This window comes from Mercenaria mercenaria, chromosome 8, assembly GCF_021730395.1.
Source record: "Mercenaria mercenaria strain notata chromosome 8, MADL_Memer_1, whole genome shotgun sequence".
Classification (NCBI taxonomy): domain Eukaryota; kingdom Metazoa; phylum Mollusca; class Bivalvia; order Venerida; family Veneridae; genus Mercenaria; species Mercenaria mercenaria.
The window spans coordinates 69,691,778-69,713,941 of record NC_069368.1 but is presented as its reverse complement, the minus strand read 5'-3'; the positions used below and the strand labels follow the sequence as shown (position 1 = coordinate 69,713,941).

The following is a 22,164-nucleotide window of genomic DNA, read 5'->3' as shown; positions in this document are numbered from 1 at the left end:
GTCAACCTTGGTTAAAAATTTTGTTTAGGTGGACCTTTTCTCAAAAACTATAAGAGCTACAGCTTTGAAACTTTGCACACACACTTGTTTATCATCATTATGTTACTATATAGGCCAAGAACCATAACTCTGATAAGCATTTTGTCAGAATTATGGCCGTTTTTGTACTTAGAAAAATTTGAATTTCTTGGTTAAAATTTTGTTTAGCTCCACTTCACTTTAATACTAGCTTTGAAACTTTCATCATTGGATGAGTAAGTAGGCCAAGAGCCATAAGTCTGATATGCTTTTTGTCTGAATTATGGCCCTTTATATAGTCGTCCGCAGTATTCTCGCGTCATTGGTAATTTCGCATTATTTCCGTTTTGCACTGCAGCGCCATCTTGACAGTGTTTACAAACAACCTACTTTAATTTTCAGTTCAAAGTTTAATCAGTTTATTCAGAATGCATAAAATTTTGGTGAGTTAAATTTCAAAATAGTTGAAATACTTAAATTTCTATCCAATTAAACTCAAATCCTGTATTTTGCACTTGTTAACATTGTTTTTGCCACTGTTTTGTTTATGTCGTCTGTTTTAAATAGATCCGATTCGGATGAACGATGATCCAACAATGCCTCGCTTCCCTTTATGGCTTGGTACCATAATTTCCGAAACAGACTGGATTTAGTGGTCACATACAAAGGTTCAAGGTCAGGGTTCTGAGAAGGGCCAGCTCTTTCAGGGGTTCATGCTGTCAAAATGAGTAACTTGTTAAGTACTGGGTGTGGAACATTTCGCATAATTTTACCGATTTTGTTATAATTAGACTGTTATTATTACAAACAGACACAGAATTCCTTAGTGTACCGGAAATAAACAAATATCGTGGTATGTAACCTGACAATAATTCTACAACTACAACAACAACATCTTTAACGCGAAAATACCAAGGACATACAAAATCAAAATGGTAGAAAGTGTATATGTTGACACATGATTGTTGGGAGTAATTTAGTTATATTTTATGTCAAAACTTTTATGTTTTGATAGTTAATGAATTATTTTAAATTATTTATTAAACAAAATAACTGTTATATTTCTATTTGCTTGCTTATTGTATTTAGTGTCACTAGTACCGCGAGAATATAGGAAAACAGGCTATATAAAAAATTTGAATTTCTTTTTATTAAGGTCTTTTCTTGATTTCTATAAGAGCTATAGCTTTGAAACTTTGTACACTTATTTATTATCCCCCAACGAAGTCGGAGGATATTGTTTTGACATTGTCCGTCTTTCTGTCGGTCCGGAGCCTTATCTAGAAAGTGGTTGGGAATATTTAAATAAAACTTCATATACATGTTCACCTCTATGAGATTATGCGGCCTGTCAAGTTTCAGTCAGATTGCCCAAGTAACACCAGTTATGGCCCTTAGAAGTTTCTAGTGTTAACTATAGGGTACTATAAATATGGCAATTTCTGCATCATAACTTAAGTGTTCACCATAATGAGATGACATGTCATGTGCAAGACCCAGACCCCTAGAGCCAAGGTCAAGGTCACAGTTAGAGGTCAAAGATTCTCAGTGTCTGTTTCGTGTCCGGTCCATAACTACCATCCATGAAGGGATTTTGAAATAACTTGGCATAAATGTTTACCATAATGAGAAAATGTGTCATGCGCAGGTTAACAGGGTCAGTTTCGTGTCAAGTTCATAACTCTGCCATTCATCAAGGGATTTTGAAATTACTTGGCATAAATGTTCCCTATAATGAGATGACGTGTCATGCACAAGATCTGGACCTCTAGCTCTAAGGTCAAGGTCACATTTAGAGGTTAAAGGTTAACATGGTCTGTTTCTGGTCTGGTCAATAAACTCTGCCATCGATGAAGGGATTTTAAAATTACTTGGCATAAATGCTCAGGTGTATTTGTCACTAATAGTGACAGCTCTTGTTTAACATATTGCCCAGCACTTGCAGACAAGCATTGGCACCTGCAGGTGGTGCTCTTATTACAAGATTATAGGCAACAGGTGGAGAGGTCATTAAATGAGTTTCATGATTTAAACATCACTGTACTTTTGATTTTGAAAGTGAAATTTCCACCATTCTTCACTTAAATCGTTGCATAAGCAGCCCTGGAAAGAAAACTCTAGTTAAATAGAAACAATGCTTTTTTATTTCTAAATCGGATTATTTTCAATTCAGATAAGAAGAGCAAAAAAGGAGATTACCTTTTGATCGTTTTAAATTTCAGGCAAGAAAGGCAGAGATAGACTTACAGTTGAACAGAGATTTCATTGATGAGAATGAAGCTGAGGAAAAGAAAGCCTCTGCTTGGCTGTGGTAAGTGTCCTATTATTAACCAGACTGTTAAGTTTGAACTTTCTCAAGTTTTTCATTTGATTCTGTCATTTTCCTGCATTTTCATGAAAAAGCACTACTAGCCTTAATTTGTGAGTTCACAAAGTTCAAAGGATCACTGATAAGTTACTTTTTAGCATCAATACATGAGAAGCAATCTGAATCGGACTTGGGCACAACATATATTTCTAGACATTCTTAGCAATATTGTATTATGGGTAAATTAAGACTTCAGGGTCAAGAGTTATGGCCGTTGAATTATAAAAATGCCATATTTAACCATGTGTATACCTTCATTTCCTCACCATTATTAATATGTAAACAGAATATGTATGTCAGACCTTAAAAGCTTGGTCAAGTTGGATTATTGATTAGGTGAGACCAGTTACAAGATTCAAAATTATTATTTTTTGGTTATCTCATGTTGTTGGCCCTTGATTTATGTTATATTTCACAATGTTTACTCTCTTAGCACCTTCATTCCTTCACTACTGTTTGATGCACCTTTTCCATAAGGTTTTTCCCTGATCTGTTTAAATATAAAACAATACTATTAATGTTTAAGAAATCATTCTCATCCGTCACCCTGCTAAATTTCTATAATGAACTTGTCCATCTTTCAATTTGGACAGTACCATTAACTGTTAAAAGGGGTGCATACCAAAAAGGTACTGACTGAATGGCGAACAGTGCAGGTCATGATCAGAGTGCACGGATGTGCAGGCTGATCATAATCTGCACTGATCGCAAAGGCAGAATCAGCAGTGTTCAGTATGATAAGGGTTGAGAACTCCAAGGTACTGTAACTGACTGGAGACAAGGAAATTAAAGTTTTCCGGCCATATTTTCAAACTGTAAGGGAATAGGTATTTACGAGGATGGCAGACTCTCAACCAAAGTAACCTTGACAGAGGTTCCAGATGTAATGGACCAGGAATTTTTATGTTGACAACAGGCTATCAAGTAAATCAGTCAAGCTATAACAAACTATATGTAAAAAATGTAACAAACTAGGAATTACAGAGACGGTACACTTGATCTGCCAGATCATGACGGCAGAGTTCAAGATTCTCCAACAAGTGGCGTGGAAACAAGCCTATATGGAAGAACTAGATGTACAAATGTAATACCATTGGTCGTATCAAATTGTCAGTATTTAAGATATTTTAATATTTGAAAAAGATCCTACCAATACCCTGGAAGACCTTTAGAATGGTGTACCATTATAGTTTACATTTAAATCTTGCAGAATCTCTGTCCTTGAAAAGCCTTGTCATAGATAAGGCAGATAAGACATTAATTAATTTTTTTTAAGAAATTTATTAACAAAAACATTATAAGAAAATTAATTTTCTGATCAAAAAAGGGATTTTAAATTTTGTGTCTAGGTAGGTATTGCTTGTGAGAAGACTGGAAGAAGCAACTTCTTCAAGTTCAAGCTTAAATTAACACCAGTTGTGGAAAACATACCCACACAGCCATAGAATTGTGAAGAGTGGTACTTTGATCACATAACTAAAAAATACATGTACTGTTTGTTTACCACAAGTATGTAACAATTGTTAAAATATACCTTTGCATTGGTATGCTTCGAAATTCTGTCAGATTTTGTAAGCTCACCAGAGCACAGAGTCTGGCGTCCATCCGGCGTCTGTCCACACTTTCTTTTAAGCTACATCTTCTCCTAAACCACCAGGCCAGTTTTGATGAAACTTCACAGGTATGTTCCATGGATGGTCTTCTTTAAAAATTATTCAAAGAATTGAATTCCATACAGAACTGCCATGGCAACCAAAAGGAAAAACTTAAAAAATCTTCTTGTCCAAAACCACAGGTCCTAGGGCTTTGATATTTGGTTTGTAGCATCATCTAGTGGTCCTCTACCAAGATTGTTCAAATTATCCCCCTAGGGTCAAATATGGCCCCACCCTGGGGGTCACATTGTTTACATAGACTTATATAGGGAAGAACTTTGAAAATCTTCTTATCCAAAAGCACAGCTCTTAGGGCTTTGATATTTGGTATGTACATCATCTAGTGGGTCTCTACTAAGATTGTTCAAATTATCCCCCTAGGGTCGAATATGGCCCAGCCCAGGGGGTCCCAAGTTTTATATAGACTTATATAGGAAAAAAACATTAAAAATCTTCTTGCCTGAAACTGCAAGGCTTAGGCTTTTGATATTTGGTATATTGCATTGCCTAGTGGTCCTCCACCAAAATTATTCAAATTATGCCCCTGGGGTAAAAAAAGGCCCTGCCCTAGGGGACCCAAGTTTTACATTGACTTATATAGAAAAAAGCTTTAAAATTCTTCTTGTCTGAAAGTTCGAGGCATTACCTAGTGGTTCTCTCACAAGATTGTTAAAATTATGCCCCTGGGGTGAAAAGAGGCCCAACCCCGGGGTCACTTGTTAAAGAATTATCTGATCATATTTCCTGGACTGTTTAATTTAAATTACCTGATGACCCCAAGTAGGGGTCACTTGACTGTGACCTTAACTACTTTCTCATTTTTTTTCGGCGAACGCCGTCTAAATTCGTTTTCGTTTCCTATGCCACGTGACTTCAGTTTGCAAATCAAACTACTTGATAACGCATTATAGATAATTTATCAAAATGGAAGATTTATGTAACACTCTGCCTGATTGGACGAGAGTGTCAATTTCTTTCACTCTGTTGATTGTGCTACGCTGAGTGAAATGTAGACAAAGCGTTTATCCCAAACGACGCTGTTCACAGTTTTAAAGCTTACTTTGGCTCAGTATATTTAGCAAGAATATTGATATATCTCAAAATGATAAGTAAGTGTTCAAATACCAACATATGTCAAATTAAAGAAAGAGCTGAATACGGTCTGCGTATCACATGAATAAGGGTGTGATAAGAGTCTTTTATGTAGAGAGCCCGCCCGCTTAGCTCAGAAGGTAAGAGCGTTGGTCTACGGATCGCGGGGTCGCGAGTTCGATCCTCGGGCGTGGCGTATGTTCTCCGTGACTATTTGATAAACGACATTGTGTCTGAAATCATTAGTCCTCCACCTCTGTTTCATGTGGGGAAGTTGGCAGTTACTTGCGGAGAACAGGTTTGTACTGGTACAGAATCCAGGAACACCTGTTAGGTTAACTGCCCGCCGTTACATGACTGAAATACTGTTGAAAAACGGCGCTAAACCCAAAACAAACAAACAAACTTTTATGTAGAGAAGTGCTTTTTAAAAGATTTTCCTTGCTACAATTGTCATCTGTATATGAAAAGGTTTCTTGCTTTTGTGACTTATTCAGATTGCATATTAAAATGCGTACTTGTTTGCTTTGTATATTTGTTATAAATTATTTAACTGATTTATTATATATGAATATTTTTCTTTAGTATGGTATGCAAATATTGAACTCAGTTGAAATCTGTTTTATTATATATATGCTATATAATGACTGAATCTCATTACACTGAAACAAAGGTACGCTGCATACAGTTTATCTATGTGATATGACTACGGTCAAACTTTCCTTATGAAACAAAAATATTGAAATAATTACAGTTGTATGTTAGCTTGACCTTCACTTTTTTATAGGTGTGACGTCATTGTCCAAAGATTCATGAATAGCGAATATGCATTTGTTAAAGGGGGATCAGTTGGCCTATTTTAGAAATAAATAAAAATAATAAATAAAAATATCCTTTGATTTTTTTCTCATGTATTCTAATCAAACTTGATTTGTAGCATCTTTATTAGGCCCGCAGCCAACTTTGTTCAGCTGGGACATTTGACCCCTTTTAGGGGCTGCTAGAGCTATAGTATTGTCATACTTGGTTTGGAGCATCATTATAAGGTCCTCTTCCAAATTTATTTATATAGGAACTTGGGCCCTATTAGGGACCACTATAGCTAAAAGCAGATATGCCTTTCTTCGCATTAACCACTAAAATGTAATGGATTTTTATCAAACTCGATGTGTAACAATATCGTAAGGTCTCCTGCTATTTTGTTACAAATGGGGATAGGGACCAATTTAGCTAAAAATATGAACACGATTAATGACCTCGCTTCATGAATCTTCATCAAACTACTGCTGTCATTATTCGTCTATGGATAAACGAAACAAAATTGCAACCCTACGAAACATCTGCGAAAAATTAAAATAGAACCATTTAAATTGTTAAAGTGCGGTGTTTAGTTTTGCAATTTGAAAAATGTTAGATGAAAGATGAATGTTAGATGAAAAATTCATTAACTTCTTTCCTTATTACAATTCGCCGACCATCATTTTTAAAGATATTTCTTGTTTTAATATACAGCCTTGAAATGGATGATATGATATATACAGTTTTGCACACCAATCTTAAAACTGACTTTCAGTGACAATGACTGTGACTTACTGACCTACTTTCTTAATATTTTAGCATCGTTTGACATTTGAAACATGTAGCTCATATTACTCAGGTGAACATTCCAGGGTCATCATGACCCTCTTGTTCTGTGAGTCATCCCACATTTTTTTTGGACTGTGCTATATTACAACTACATCTGTACCTTGTGAACTGCACTACATTTTCAATCCAACTGAAATGAAAGTTGGAATGTGTCATCAACATGAAGTGGGCATGCACATATTTAAGGGTTTAAATGAAATTTGATACACAAAGTCAACATGAAGTGGACTGTGCATAGAATCAGGAGTTTTATGTCCAGTTTTCATTTTTTGAGTATTGTCCTTTTTTAGACTTATCCATATTACAACTACATCCATACCTCCTGTACTCAAATTCCCCTGTCTTTTCCATCCATTTCAAATGGAATTTTGTATCCATTTTCAATGTGGAGTAGAATGGACACTGTTTGGAACAAATCGTATATCTATAATTTAGTTTGCCCCATTATTGACTTGATATCTAATTCTGTCAAGCATTTTTTTTGGGGGGGGTGGGGGTGTGTGTGCATTTGTCATTTCGTTTTCATTCTTGGTTTGTTTGTTGTTGTTTTTTAGTTATATGGAAATTTACTTGACTGTGTAAGTTCATTTTATGCTAATTAAGATATACTGGAAGTTTCAAAGTTTCAGATGTATCAAACCATAAATGAAGTCAAACTTTTCCAAATTTTAAGGCTGAAAATGGCTGAAATATAATGTTAAGGTATTAGGCCCATAACAGAGTACCTCCTTTTTGAAGAGTATTCAATTCCTACAATAAACCTACTTTGACTGCAATTTTCATGGGGGCATAGGTTCAAGCCCCACTGGGACCATTTTTTTTTTTTCTTATTTTTCTTTTTTTGTAGTAACTTTTTACTTCTTTCAATACTTGTTATTGGTTCCATTGTACAAAAGTGTAAAAAAAATTTTTTGATAAGCGATTTCTTGCTGTTGAAAGTGAATTTACCTCTGAAACAGAAGGGGTAGAGTTAGACATCTTTAAAAATACTGAGTTACATGCGATAAAAGTTCTCTATTTTGCCTTCATTCTTTAGATTACATATTGTGGAAGAAATGTAGGGAGGTTTTACTTCTGCACCAAGGGTATTTTTGAATAAAGTGAGCAAAATTCAAAACAGACCCGCAGGATTTGATCTTAATTTTTCAATGTTGAAATTAGAATTCTGTCTCATTAAATCCCTTTACTTGAGAAAAAAATGATATTGACTGTTTTGTTTTAAGTTTTATAATTGTTTGCCAATAGTTTGATGTTTCTTTCATAAAAAATAATGGTATAATGAATTCTCTGCAAGCGTTTTGTTTGAAGGCTGCCACTTTGAAATTTGTCTCTACTTGAGCTTGAGGAAAAACGATAAATTACACAAAATTTATAAAAAACGGCACGGTAAAAGTTTTTAAAAATTTGCAACATAGTGCAAAGCACAGTCAACTGTAAGAATATACCAAGCAAATGCCATTTTTTAAACATCACTATTAGGGGCCTTATACCTTAAGATACTTAGAATGGCCCTTATCCATCCATCCAAATTTGTATTGTGCATTTCTCGAAAAGTATATGACACAGAGTCAACAAACTTCAAGGATTGTTATTCAGCTTTGGAAGTTGTGCACCTGGTGTTTTAATTGGGATCCCACACAGCCAGACCAGAGTTATGACCCTTGACTTAGTTTTTGACCCCACATGACCCAGATTTGAACTTGACCTAAAGATCATCAAGATTAATATTCTGACCAAGTTTCATTAAGATATGGTCATAAATGTGACCTCTAGAGTGTTAACTAGCTTTTCCTTTGATCTGACCTGGTGACCTAGTTTTTGACCCTGCATGACCCAGATTCAGACTGGACTTTATATAAAGATCATCAATATTAACATTCTGATCAAGATTCATGAAGATACAGTCTTAAATGTGGCCTCTACAGTGTTAACAAGCTTTTCCTTTGATTTGACCTGGTGACCTAGTTTTTGACCCCAGATGACCCAATATCGAACTCGTCCAAGATTTTATTGGACGAATTTGATATTCAAAGGAAAAGCTTGTTAACACTGTAGAGGCCACATTTAAGACTGTATTTTCATGAAACTTAGTCAGAATGTTAACCTTGATAATCTTTAGGTCAAGTTCAAATCTGTGTCATATGGGGTCAAAAACTAGGTCACCAGGTCAAATCAAAGGAAAAGTTAGTTAACACTCTAGAGGCCACATTTATGACCATATCTTAATGAATCTTGGTCAAAATGTTAATCTTGATGATCTTTAGGTCAATAGGTCAGGTGAGCGATACAGGGCCTTTATGGCCCTTTTGTTTTTAGAGTTATTACTTAACCGGACCAGAGTTATGGCCCTTGACTTTGTAAAATATATACAAAAAAGGCATAGAAGTTTGTGTCACACATATCTCAGTAAGTATTTGATCTAGGGTCATGAAATTGTGGACCTGTGATTTTTTCCAGATTCCTTTCTGTCAGACCAGATTTATGGCCCTTCAATGTCAAAAATATGCATAAAGTGCATACATGTTTGTGTTGTATGTATCTCAAAAAGTATTCGTATTAGAGTCAGTTGCACACCTGGTGTTCTGTTTGGGATTTCACTAAACCAGACGAGAGTTATGGTCATTGACATGAAAATACTTGTAAAATGCTTCAAACTTCGTGTTGCATATAATCTTAAAAAAAATAATTCATCTAGAATCATGCAACAATGTAGGAATATTATCCTGCATGACATTGTGGATTGGTGCACCAGAGATTTGTTCTTATTTCACTTTGCAAGACCAGAGTTCTGGTCTTTGACTTATTAAAAAAAATGGAAGTTTGTGTCCCATGTATCTCAGAATGTACTTGACCTCTAAGAGTCATGAAGCATTAGAGCATTGTTATTTATATAGCATTAGAAGTTGTGCATCCGATGTTCTCTGTGGGATTTATCTCAGCTAGGCCAGAGTTATGGTCCTTCACTTTGTGTAAAATATACATAAAGTTCTTAAAAGTTTGGGTTGCATATATCTTAAAAAATATTACACCAGAGTCATGAAAACATGTACAGTGACAGGAGTGGGGGGCACCTATGTCCTATGGACACTCATCTATCAAAAGTAAACGAGAAATCATAAAAGTTAATGGTATTGTCTTGTATTTAAAGAGTAATTAAAATAAAAAACTTCTAAAGTATTCTTTCTTTTGTCAAATGGCCCCCAGTAACAAGTTCTGCTGTCCCTCATTTATTAGCATAACTTGTATATGACTCATATTGAAAGGATGGGTGACTTTGATGTTACAGTGGCAACCAAGTAGTGTTAAAACAGTTCAAGTAAGTTGAGAGGAACTTCTAGTTGAGCTGACAACATTTTACATATGAGTTACATCTTGCACAGATTCACAATATATTTTGTACAAGCACAATACTTCCAGCAATACAAGAACCAGTTTTTCATGTCCCTCCAAGCAAGGTCTGTATATCCATTAGTCAGGTTGCAGCTGTGAGTTTGGCTACAGCTGTATGTTTGGCTACAGCTGTGACTTTGGCTATAGCTGTGACTTTGGCTGCAGCTGTGACTTTGGCTACAACTGTGAGTTTGGATGTAGCTTTAAGTTTGCTACAGCTTTGAGTAAAACTATGGCTCCGAGTTAAGCTACAGCTGTGAGTTCAGCTACAGCTGTGAGTTTGGCTGCATCTATGAGTTTGGCTACAGCTGTGAGTTTGGCTGCAGCTGTAAGTTTGGCTACAGCTGTGAGTTTGGCTGCATCAGATTCTATGAGTTTGGCTACAACTGTGAGTTTGGATGCAGCTGTGCGTTTGGCTACAGCTGCGAGTAAAGCTACAGCTGTGAGTTTGGCAACAGCTGTGAGTTTGGCTGTGGCTGTGAGTTAAGCTACAGCTGTAAGTTTGGCTATAGCCATGACTTTGGCTACAGCTGTGAGTTTGGCAACAGCTGTGAGTTAAGCTACAGCTGTGAGTTTGGCTACAGCTGTGAGTTTGGCTATAGCTGCGAGTTTGGCTACAGCTCTGAGTTTGGCTACAGCTCTGAGTTTGGCAACAACTGTGAGTTTGGCTATGGCTGTGAGTTAAGCTACAGCTGTGAGTTCGGCAATAGCTGTGAGTTTGGCTATGGCTGTGAGTTAAGCTACAGCTGTGAGTTTGACTACAGCTGTGAGTTTGGCTATAGCTGCGAGTTTGGCTACAGCTGCTGCTATTTTAAACAAGTTTTTATCTTGCTTATTCAAAGAATAGGTAGAGCTAGTGGACACACCCATTCATCAGCGTCAGCAAAATTATGCCCCTTTTTTAGCACATCTGATTTTTTGAGAAAAAAAATTATGAGTTATTGTCATCAATTGATCGTCGTCTGTGTTGGCATCAGCATTGTCTGGTTAAGTTTTATGTTTAGGTCAGCTTTTCTCCTAAACTATCAAAGCTATTGCTTTAAAACTTGCAAGGGGCCTCTGTGGCCGAGTGGTTAGGGTTGTTGACTTCAAACCATTTGCCCCTCATCGATGTGGGTTCGAAACCTCATTTGGGGCGTAGAATTCTTCACGTGAGGAAGCCATCCAGCTGGCTTACGGAAGGTCGGTGGTTCTACCCAGGTGCCCGCTCATGATGAAATTATGCACGGAGGGGCACCTGGGGTCTTCCTCCACCATTAAAGCTGGAAAGTCGCCATATGACCAAAAATTGTGTCGGTGCGACTTTAAACCCAACAAAATAAATAAATAAATAAAACTTGCAACACTTTTTCACCATCAATAGCTGACTCTGTACAGCAAGAAACATAACTCCATCTTGCTTTTTACAAGAATTATGGCCCCTTTTGGACTTAGAAAATATCAGATTTCTTGGTTAAATTTTATGTTTAGGTCAACTTTTCTCCTAAACTATCAAAGCTATTGCTTTAAAACTTACAACACTTGTTCACCATCAGAAGCTGACTCTGTACAGCAAGAAACATAACTCCATCTTGCTTCGTGACAGGTGAGCTATTGTGACCACTTGATGTCCTTCGTGCGTCATCCGTCAACAATTTCTAAAAAAATCTTCTTCTTGAAAACCACTGGGCAGAATTACACCAAACTTCACAGGAATGATCCTTGGATGGCCCCCTTTCAAAATTATTCAAAGAATTGAATTCCATGCAGAACTCTGGTTGCCATGGCAACCGAAAGGAAAAACTTTAAAAATCTTCTTGTCCAAAACCTGTGACAAGGCCTAGGGCTTTGATATCTGGTGTGTAGCATCATCTAGTGGTCCTTTACCAAAATTATTCAAATTATCCCCCTAGGATTAAATATGGCCCCGCCCCAGGGGTCACATGGTTTATATAGACTTATATAGGGAAAACTTTGAAAATCTTCTTGTACAAAACCACATGGCCTAGGGCTTTGATATTTGGTATGTAGCATCATCTAGTGGTCCTCTACCAAGATTGTTCAAATTATCCCCCAGGTTCAAATATGGCCCGCCCCGGGGGTCCCAAGTTTTACATAGACTTATATAGGAAAAAAAGTTTAAAAATCTTGTCTGAAACCACAACACTTAGACCTTTGATATTTGGTTTGTAGCATTGTCTTATGGTCCTGAACCAAAATTGTTGAAATTGTACCCCTTGGGTGAAAAGAGGCCCTGCCCTGGGGGTCCCAAGTTTTATATAGACTTATATAGGAAAAAGCTTTAAAAATCTTCTTGTCTGAAACCATATGACCTAGGCTTTTGATATTTGGTATGATGCATTGTCTAGTAGTCCTCTACCAAAATTATTAAAATTATGCCCCTGGGGTGAAAAGAGGCCCCGCCCTGGGGTCACTTTGTTATTATGTGAGTTATATAGGAAAATACTTAAAAAAATCATCTGATCCTATTTCCAAGACTGTTTAATCATAATTACCTGATGACCCCAAGTAATATGATGTCACTTGACTGTGACCTTGACCTACTGACCTACTTTCTTGTTTTTTAAGCTACAGCCTTGAAATTTTGATGTCATACACAGTTTTGCACACAAATCGTAAAACTGAATTTCATTGACCATGAATTTGACCTACTGACTTTTTTAATATTTTATCATCATTTTGACATTTGAAACATGTAGCTCATATTACTCAGGTGAGCGGTCCAGGGTCATCATGACCCTCTTGTTGTAAGAATTATGGCCCCTTTTGAACTTATAAAATCAGATTTCTTGGTTAAGTTTTGTGTTAAGGTCAGCTTTTCTCCGAAACTATCAAAGCTATTGCTTTTAAACTTGCAACACTTGTTCATCATCAAAAGCTGACTCTGTACAGCAAGAAACATAACTCCATCCTGCTTTTTGCAAGAATTATGGCCCCTTTTGGACTTAGAAAATATCATATTTCTTGGTTAAGTTCTGCGTTTAGGTCAACTTTTCTCCTTAACGTTCAAAGCTGTTGCTTTAAAACTTGAAGCAATTATTTGCCATTAAAAGCTGACTCTGCACAGCAAGTACCGTAACTCTACATTGCTTTTTGCAAGAATTATGGCCCCTTTTGGACTTAGAAAATCATAGGTAGGACAATATTTCTATTATACAGAGACAAAAAAATCAGATGAGCGTCTGCATCCGCAAGGTGGTGCTCCTGTTTTACTTATATTTGTTCATTTGACAAGGCTGGTAAAAGTCTAGTTTCGCTGTCCTCCGACAGCTCTTGTTTAAATAGGGAAATGAATACAGTGAAATCATTTAATTTGGTGGGTATGAAATTTTGTGGTTTTGGGTAAAATGGCAATTTCTTGGAGGTATGAATTTGTCGATTTCCGTTTAAGAGAACAGGAATTTTATTTGTTATTTGGGATTTAACCCTTATCATGCTGGACTTGATTGATTCTGCATTTGTGACCAGTGTAGATCATGATCAGCCTGCCCATCCATGCAGTCTGATCAAGATCTGCACTGTTTGCCATTCAGTCAGTATCTTTTTAGTAAGCACCCCTTTTAACAGTTAATGGTACTGTCCAAACTGAAAGATGGACTAGTTCATTATAGAAATTTAGCAGGGTAAGGGTTAATTTCATGGATTGATGCAACCACAAAAATTTGTCCCCAATGACCGAACAGTAACCTTTACTCGTGGGTCAAGCAGATATTGGGTAATCATATTTTTCAGGGTGAGAGATAGTATTGTTGAGGTCGTAAAGAAGTCAACAAGGTATGATTGTTTTCGCACATTTATCTCTGCATGTGTCTCAAATGCGAGAATAAGTTATACAAGAAAATTGTCAAATAATTTTTTTGGATAGGAGGTTTTATAATAAATCACTGAGTGTTTATTGTTTTGTCCAAAAGCACTTCTTCGGGTACTTTATATAAGCTATTACAGGCGTCGGAGACTATAACCAGTGTAATGCCATCATGGCCCCATGTTGGGTGCCAAATGTCCCAGGGTAAGAAAAATGTGTAGTCAGACCGGGCCTCGAACCCGGGGCCTCAGAATACAGTTCCGATGCTCTACCAACTGAGCTACCCGACAGCCTACACATTTTCTGCCCGTTTTAATATTCAAGTCCTATACCGTGACATAGTACTTCCAAGGCAAAATCACCGGCAAGTACTTCAGCCTGGTATTTTTGGATTCCAGATCAACAAATTAGCTTTGTTTCTAGCTAATTAACCTGTCCACAATGTGTTTAAGAAGATCTATTGTGATCCTCACTGTCCCGTTGTCTGTACATCCATCATCATTTTCTTAAAACAACAGATCCAATGAAAGCATTTATTAGAAATGGGTATGGGTGATCCTTGTAAAATTGGCGAGACAGTTCTGCTTGGTTCAAATATTTGAAAGATATCTGAAATATAGCTTTCACAGGTGCAACCCCTGACCAGCATGATTGGTCAGATTTTGAAATAATTTCCGTGTATTGTTCATTAGGTGACAATTTACTGGGAGTGTTTATAATATTTGGAAAACTAGGGTCATCATGACCCTCTTGCTTTCAATACCTTGGTTGATAAAGCATCAGAAAGGGTTATTTAAAAGCGTTCAAGTATCTTTCGGGTCAACCGATTTATAAGTAATCCCTGGGCCATTTATGCTGTTTCATGGATACATGTTTTATTTTGCTTTTCTTGTTCTGTTTGTATGTGTACACATATGTTAAGTGGAATCATAACCTCTGTATGATTTAAATTAACAGGAGCAATCCATCGGTCCAGTTTAATGCAGTTCTAGCTCTGTCAGGACTTGCACATAGCGTCCATAGGTACATGGCCAGTTTGGATGCAGATGAAAAGAAAAGTTTGGATGAGGTCTTGGAACACACGAGCCATTCTCATTGGCTGATAATGATGATTGACAGCTGCATGTCTTTGATTGATTTTACCTACACACCTAAGTCAGCATTGTTTGGATTGTGTCAACAGGTAGATATATGCTTAGTATCCCCTGCCAAAGGCAGAGGGATATAGTTGTGGCATCGTTTGTTCGTCTTTCCGTCCGTCCATCATATTTCATGTCCTGAGCATAAATATTAAAGATTTTGACTTTAAACTTGGCATATAGGTAGGTGGTGATGAGAGGATGTGCAGATGTGCTTCAACAGGCTCTGTAACAGGTATTCAAAAATTTAGAAAACTCAAATGGTCCGAAACAAAAGTACAGCCCTTTACACTTCAAATCAGCGCTCCCCCTGTCCACTGCATTATACATACACTACATATGTAAAACGTGTTAGTGTTGAGAAATTAGTGTGTAATGAATTAAAAATGATTTAACGGTCATCAGGAGTTATCATACAATTAAAAGGGTCGTTCAGTGTTATATCGTATTGTTACTTTGTTTAAATTTCAATATTTTTCTGAGAAAATATTTTGCAAGGATAGAATTGCTAAGGCATTGTTTTATTCGTATTGTGTCACCTAACATGTCTGAAAACACTCACATTCTTTTCTTTGATGCTTTTTCCTTATTAAAACTAGTCCAATAGTAAGGAAATTATAAAGAACAAAATTATTTATGTCAGTTTCCTGTTTAATTTTTGTTATGTAGATTCAAAGTTGCTCAGATACTTATCTGAATACAATTTGCTTCAAACATTTAGTCGAGCATCCTTCATGTAAAGATGGTTTGTACTAAAAACTTTGCTATTTTAGAGGATGGCACAGTATATTGGGGCATCTGTGTCCAGCGGACACAGTTGTAGTTTAAGATCATCAGATTTTGAAAAAAAATCTACGAGATATTTTGTCACTTGATCGGAGATGATTTCAGTATGCAAAATGATTAGTTCTTTACTCTGAAATAGGAACTTAGATTACATTTATAATTGTTACTCTTACAGAGCTATCATGAAAGGATATTGAACTTTCATTTCCTATCATTAATTAGATATATTGCTGTAAAGTATGTCTGGTGTTTTTATACCCCCACAAAATGAAGTTTGGGGGGGTATATAGGAGTGAGCTTGTCGGTCAGTCAGTCGGTTGGTCCGTTGGTTTTCATGTTTCCGGACGATAACTCATGAAAGGCTTGACCGATTTAAATAATTTTTGGTACAAGGTTGTAACATCACAAAATACAGGTCAAGTTCGACTTTGGGGTCTGTAGGTCAAAGGTCAAGGTCACAGTGACTCTGAATAGTTAAATGGTTACCGGATGATAACTTGAGAACGCTTGGGTCTAGGACATAATTTTTTGTACAGAGGTATAACATGATAAAATACAGGTCAAGTTCGACTTTCGGGTCAGTTGTTCAAAGGTCAAGGTCACAGTGATCCTGAACAGGAAAACAGTTTCCAGATGATAACTTGAGAACGCTTGGGCCTAGGATCATAAAATTTTGTACACAGGTGTAACATCATGAAATACAGGTCAAGTTCGACTTTGAGGTCAGTAGGTCAAAGGTCAAGGTCACAGTGACTCGGAACAGTTATATGGTTTCTGGTTGATAACTTGAGAACTCTTGGGTCTAGGATCATAATTTTTTGTACACGGATGTAACATGATAAAATACAAGTCAAGTTCGACTTTGAAGTTAGTAGGTCAAAGGTCAAGGTCACAATGACACGAAACAGTTAAACAGTTTCCGGATGATAACTTGAGAACGCTTGGGCCTAGGATCATGAAAATTGATAGGGAGTTTGGTTATGACCAGCTGATGACCCCTTATGATTTTGAGGTCAGTAGGTCACAGGTCAAGGTCACAGTGACCTGGAACATTTAAAATGGTTTTCGGACAATAACTTCAGAATACTTTGGACTAGGATCACGAAACTTCATAGTGAGGTTGGTCATGACCAGCAGATGACCCTTATTAATTTTGAGTTCCAAAGGTCAGAGTTACCCAGAACATTTAAACCTTTTCCGCTTGGGCTGAGGATCATGAAACTTCATAGGGAGGTTGATCATGACCAGTAGATGACCTGTATTGATTTTGAGGTCAGTAGGTCAAAGGTCAAGCAAGTTCTGCTTTAAAATTGGCTTAGTTTTGTGACAAGGCTATAGTGTGGGGGTATAATTCGTCACCCATGTGACAACTCTAGTTTGCTTTGTTTGGTCTTGATTACTGATTTCATCATTTACACAGGAAATCTTTTTCCACATGATTGCATGGTTCACGTTGATAGTACTGAAGGACCACCTCAACTAAAATGATGCATGTAAAAGTTTTAAACCTATAACTGCCTTGGTAGCCTAGTGGTAGAGCGCCCGCTTCGAGTGTAAGGGGTCGTAGGTTTGATTCCTGGCCGCGTCATACCAAAGGCATAAAGAAATGGTACTAGTACTTCCTCATGTGGCACTTGGCATTAAGAGGATAGTGCTAGGACTGTTCGGCCCAGTGTAAGTATAATATGACTGGGTGGGGTATCAAAATTTCAAAAGTTTATTAGAAGTCAAGGCCCTTATGGTCATCTGACATAAACATAACATATCATACAACAACATGGCATATTAAACAAGATGTAATTATTGTGAACAACGTATGAGGAGGATGAGAAATGTTATTAAGGTACTGGACCCACAACCACAATTGGCAAACTATAAACCCTCTACATGATTAACTTTTACACCCAAACAATGCCAAGCCACCAAGGAGAACAAGCAATCGCTCGGTTGATTACGGGTCCATCACTCCAAAACTTGCAAATTATCTAAAACTAGACATTATGTTTTTACAAAAGACTGCCAATTTAAGTAATGTTGCAATCTTCACAATTCATAAGATTGGAGAATTTAAAAGCATTAGGATGTTTGAAGTAATAGTCATCAATATATTGTATTCTAACATTACTAAAGTAGGTGCAATTGAAGAGATAATGAAATTCATCACCTAACAAGTTATTATTACATAATTGACAGATTCTTTGTTCTCTAGCAATATTATAAAATCTTCCTTTTTCTATAGGTAGTTTATGATTCACAGTGTGACAGCAAGATCGATTGGCAGAAGTTTGAAATATTTTTCAAATGCAAATTCTTGTTTATACATTCTGTAATTCAAACATTTGCTAGAATTATTAACAATACTGTTCCAGTTTTGTATAAACTTGTTTTTAAGCCTGGAATTAACAATCCTTTTAAGTGAGCTGAATGATCTGTATCATGTCACATGTCTACCGCGTGATATTCCTGTGAGGCAGCACTATAAAGTTGGGCATTGTGCTCACTGCTACAAATAGACACAGTCGTTTTTATATGACTGAAAAATTGTTGAAAAAAGATGTTAAACCCCCGAACACAATTATCTGAAAATCCAGCCAGCTATCATTAGATATATAGAAACCTCAGTGATTTGTGTTTCTAATGGTCTTGAAAAAATGTGCATACAGATAAAAATCTTTGTTGGATAAAGTGTGTTGCTTGATTTGGAAACTTATCACAATACTTGCTGATCCATTAAATGTCAAAGGTACTGTTATTTCTTGATTCAGAAACTTATCACAATACTTGCTGATCTATTAAATGTCAAAGGTACTGTTATTTCTTGATTCAGAAACTTATCACAATACATGCTGATCCATTAATGTCAAAGGTACTGTTATTTCTTGACACTCATGGAGAGCACAGACTTACAGTGCGGCAAAAAGGTCAAGTACTCTATACTGGATGCACTTTAACCTTACATAATGTGGACAAATCAGTTCTATAACTGTGGAAATTTTGAAAACGTGTTAATAATTAATATACTTAGCTCTCCTGAGCACACAGTTGTGAAAGTCAGTGTTTGTGAACATTGTCAGGATGTTAAATAAAATCTTGCCTGAGGTTAATTTCCAGGGTCAGTTAAAAGGAAAACTGTAATGACACTCTGCTGCATTGCCCTGCATGTGTCTTCAGTCAGGAACAATTTGACAACTAGAAGTGACAATTTTAATGAAAATTGGTCAGTATGCTAGCCTCGGTAAAATCTTGCCTGGTGTCAAAAACTAGGTAAATGCTAGGTCAGTTATTGTTTATTATAGGATAACTGTGTTCATAGTCTACAAACCACACTTTCTACCTCATCTTATATAAAACTTTGTCAAAATATTTGTCTCTTTGATCTGAATGAGTTATTAAAGCCAAATCCAAGAGCTTCAAAATAAAGAGATTCTAATTTATTCATAAGTACTTTTCCTATACATTTCTAAGTATTTATTGTATATAACCAAATTATGAGTACTTTGAAAATTTTTGAAATCAGAATATAAAGCAGCTACTGTTACTTTGACAGGTGAATTTATATAAACATGGAAATTTAAGTTAATGTATATATACAGCTAAAATAAATGTGTTTAAGCCATCAAAGTACAAATAAGTGTCTATTAAAGGGAGATAATTAAAAATAACAAAACTATATAAAGGGGTAATCCAACATGTACATCAGCTTAGAAAGAGTTAATGAAAAATGGTTAAAACATTTCAAACAATGTAATCTGTAATTCAGCATGAAATTAATACATATTGATTTAAGAGTGCAAATTACACTGTTTAATAGTGTCTCCTAATTCAGTCACTTTTGCTACAAAAGGCCCCAAGTCTTTGCAATTGGCCACATGTTTGACAGAGTAAGAAGAAAACCTATGTATATAAGCGAATCATTTTCATTTATGCTTTTCAGACAATGCAATTAAATGGTAGCTTTTTTTTAAGAAACATGAAGGAATTTTTAATTAGTATTTAAAGACATGAAACTTTGGACCGTTTGAGTGAGGTATGGCAATAGCAATAATTATCGTGTACATGCTCTAAAATAGCAAAGAAAAACAAACAGAATTAATGACTGTAAGATACTGATAAATTGTAGTTCATTTGTTTTTACATTAAAAACTTTAAAATTGTTATTCATTTTTGTAAATTTATCGTTTTCTAGCATTTTAGTACCTTCGTTTCATTCTTTTGCCAAAACTCTGCCCTGTTTCCTCCACCAGGGATATACCTTTTTCTGAAAAATCCCCACTCTGAAAGATTACAAAATAAATGATTTGTACCTTTGATATACAGATATCCTGAGTTCGATTCTGTATTAGTAGGCGGCCCAATGGTCTAGTGGTAACATGCTTGATTGTCAGTGCGGAGGTCCGGGGTTCGAATCCTGGTCCAGGCACTGGAAATTTCTGAGATGCTCTTGAGTGTCTCCCACCTAACTAAGAGGCCTGTACTGGTTCCTCCCAGGAAAGACAGCTTCGCGTGTATCGGTGTTATACACTGGGCACGTTAAAGAACCAGACTGTCTATTCGCAAAGAACTAGGCTAAGTTAGCCGGACAGGTCTGTTTCTAAAAAGGATTTTTAGCTCGACTATTCGAAGAATAAGTAGAGCTATCCTACTCACCACGGCGTCGGCGTCGGTGTCGGCGTCGGCGTCACACCCTGGTTAAGTTTTTCGTACCAGGGCACATTTTGACAAAGTCTTTTGAGATAAAGCTTTGAAACTTTCAACACTTGTTTACCATCACCATGTCCAGTTATAGGCAAGAGTACATAACTCTGTCAAGCATTTTGACTGAATTATGGCCCCTTTTGACTTAGAAATCTTGGTTAAGTTTTTCGTACCAGTTCATATTTTGACAAAGTCTTTTGAGATAAAGCTTTGAAACTTTCAACACTTGTTTACCACCACCATGTTCAGTTGTAGGCAAGAGTACATAACTCCATCAAGCATTTTGGTTGAATTATGGCCCCTTTTTGACTTAGAAATCTTGGTTATGTTTTTCGTACCAGTCCACATTTTGACAAAGTCTTTTGAGATAAAGCTTTGAAACTTTCAACACTTGTTTACCATCACAATGTCCAGTTGTAGGCAAGAGTACATAACTCCATCAAGCATTTTGACTGAATTATGGCCCCTTTTGACTTAGAAATCTTGGTTAAGTTTTTCGTACGAGTTTATATTTTGTGTAAAGTGTTTGACATATGGCTTTGAAACTTTTATATCTTGTTCAGTATAATAGTCTTTATCAATAGGCAAGAGTATGTAACTCTCTCATCTTTTTTGGCTGAATTATGGCCCTTTTTGAACTTGGAAATTGGTTCTGTTTTGTAAATGTCCATGTTTTGTCAAGACTATTTGACATATGGCTTTTAAACTTTAAACACTTGTTTATCATTATGATTTCCATCTGTAGGCAAGAGTACATAACTCTGACAATTATTTTGACTGAATTATGGCCCTTTTTGGACTTTAAAATTTGTTCAGTTTTTCTTACAAGTCAGCGTTTTGTCAAAACTGTTTGAACTGTGGCTTTGAAACTTTTAACTCTAGTTTATCAACATGATTTCCATCTGTAGGCAAGAGTACATAACTCTGTCAACTATTTTGACTGAATTATGGCCCTTTTTGGACTTAGAAAATTATTTAGATTTTTCATATAAGTCCATGTTTTGCCTAACATATAACTTAACATATTTGCTATCATGGTCACACATTGCCATTTAGTGCAAGACTTATCGAAATCCACAAATACAGGAACATTTTTTGGTTAATCCATTTTTTTGTTTAGTCTGAAAATCTATGGAAATATTTTGACCCCATTCTTCAATCAATTCTTCGAATAGTCGAGCGCGCTGTCATCCGACAGCTCTTGTTCTATCTGTTCTGGAGGCTTTGTCTCACTTCTGTCCCTCTGGTCAGATTGCTCTGTGTCTGCACTAGTAGAAGATGAATTTGATGCCCTGTGTGGCTGCATTTGTGCTATGTAAAGCGCCTTTGAACGTGTTTATCACGAAATGGGCGCTATATAAATCCGGTAAAATAAATAAATAAATATATATATGCCAGATATGATAATGTTCCACATCAGTGTATACCTGGTGTTTACTGTTAGTGTCAAAGGAATTATGTATTATGGTCATTGCATCATTTACAATTATTTAAAATGTTAATATTATACATAAGCAGTATTTTACATCGTTTTTCATGCAATTTCAGCTCATTTTCACAAACAAGCAG

The 22,164-nt window shown here is 36.3% G+C and overlaps 1 protein-coding gene across 2 annotated transcripts in view; it reads left to right on the top strand.

Annotated features, from left to right (window-relative positions):
- The window catches only part of LOC123565272 (focadhesin-like), a 232,697-nt gene that overhangs the window by 117,978 nt on the left and 92,555 nt on the right, over positions 1-22,164 (top strand). The window contains exons 13-15 of one of the 2 annotated variants that reach the window (XM_045359140.2): positions 2,241-2,329; positions 13,903-13,944; positions 14,933-15,158. In XM_045359140.2, coding sequence (XP_045215075.2) covers positions 2,241-2,329; positions 13,903-13,944; positions 14,933-15,158 — 357 coding nt within the window. The remainder of the gene's footprint in view (positions 1-2,240; positions 2,330-13,902; positions 13,945-14,932; positions 15,159-22,164) is intronic. The other variant, XM_053550146.1, reaches the window with a different exon arrangement.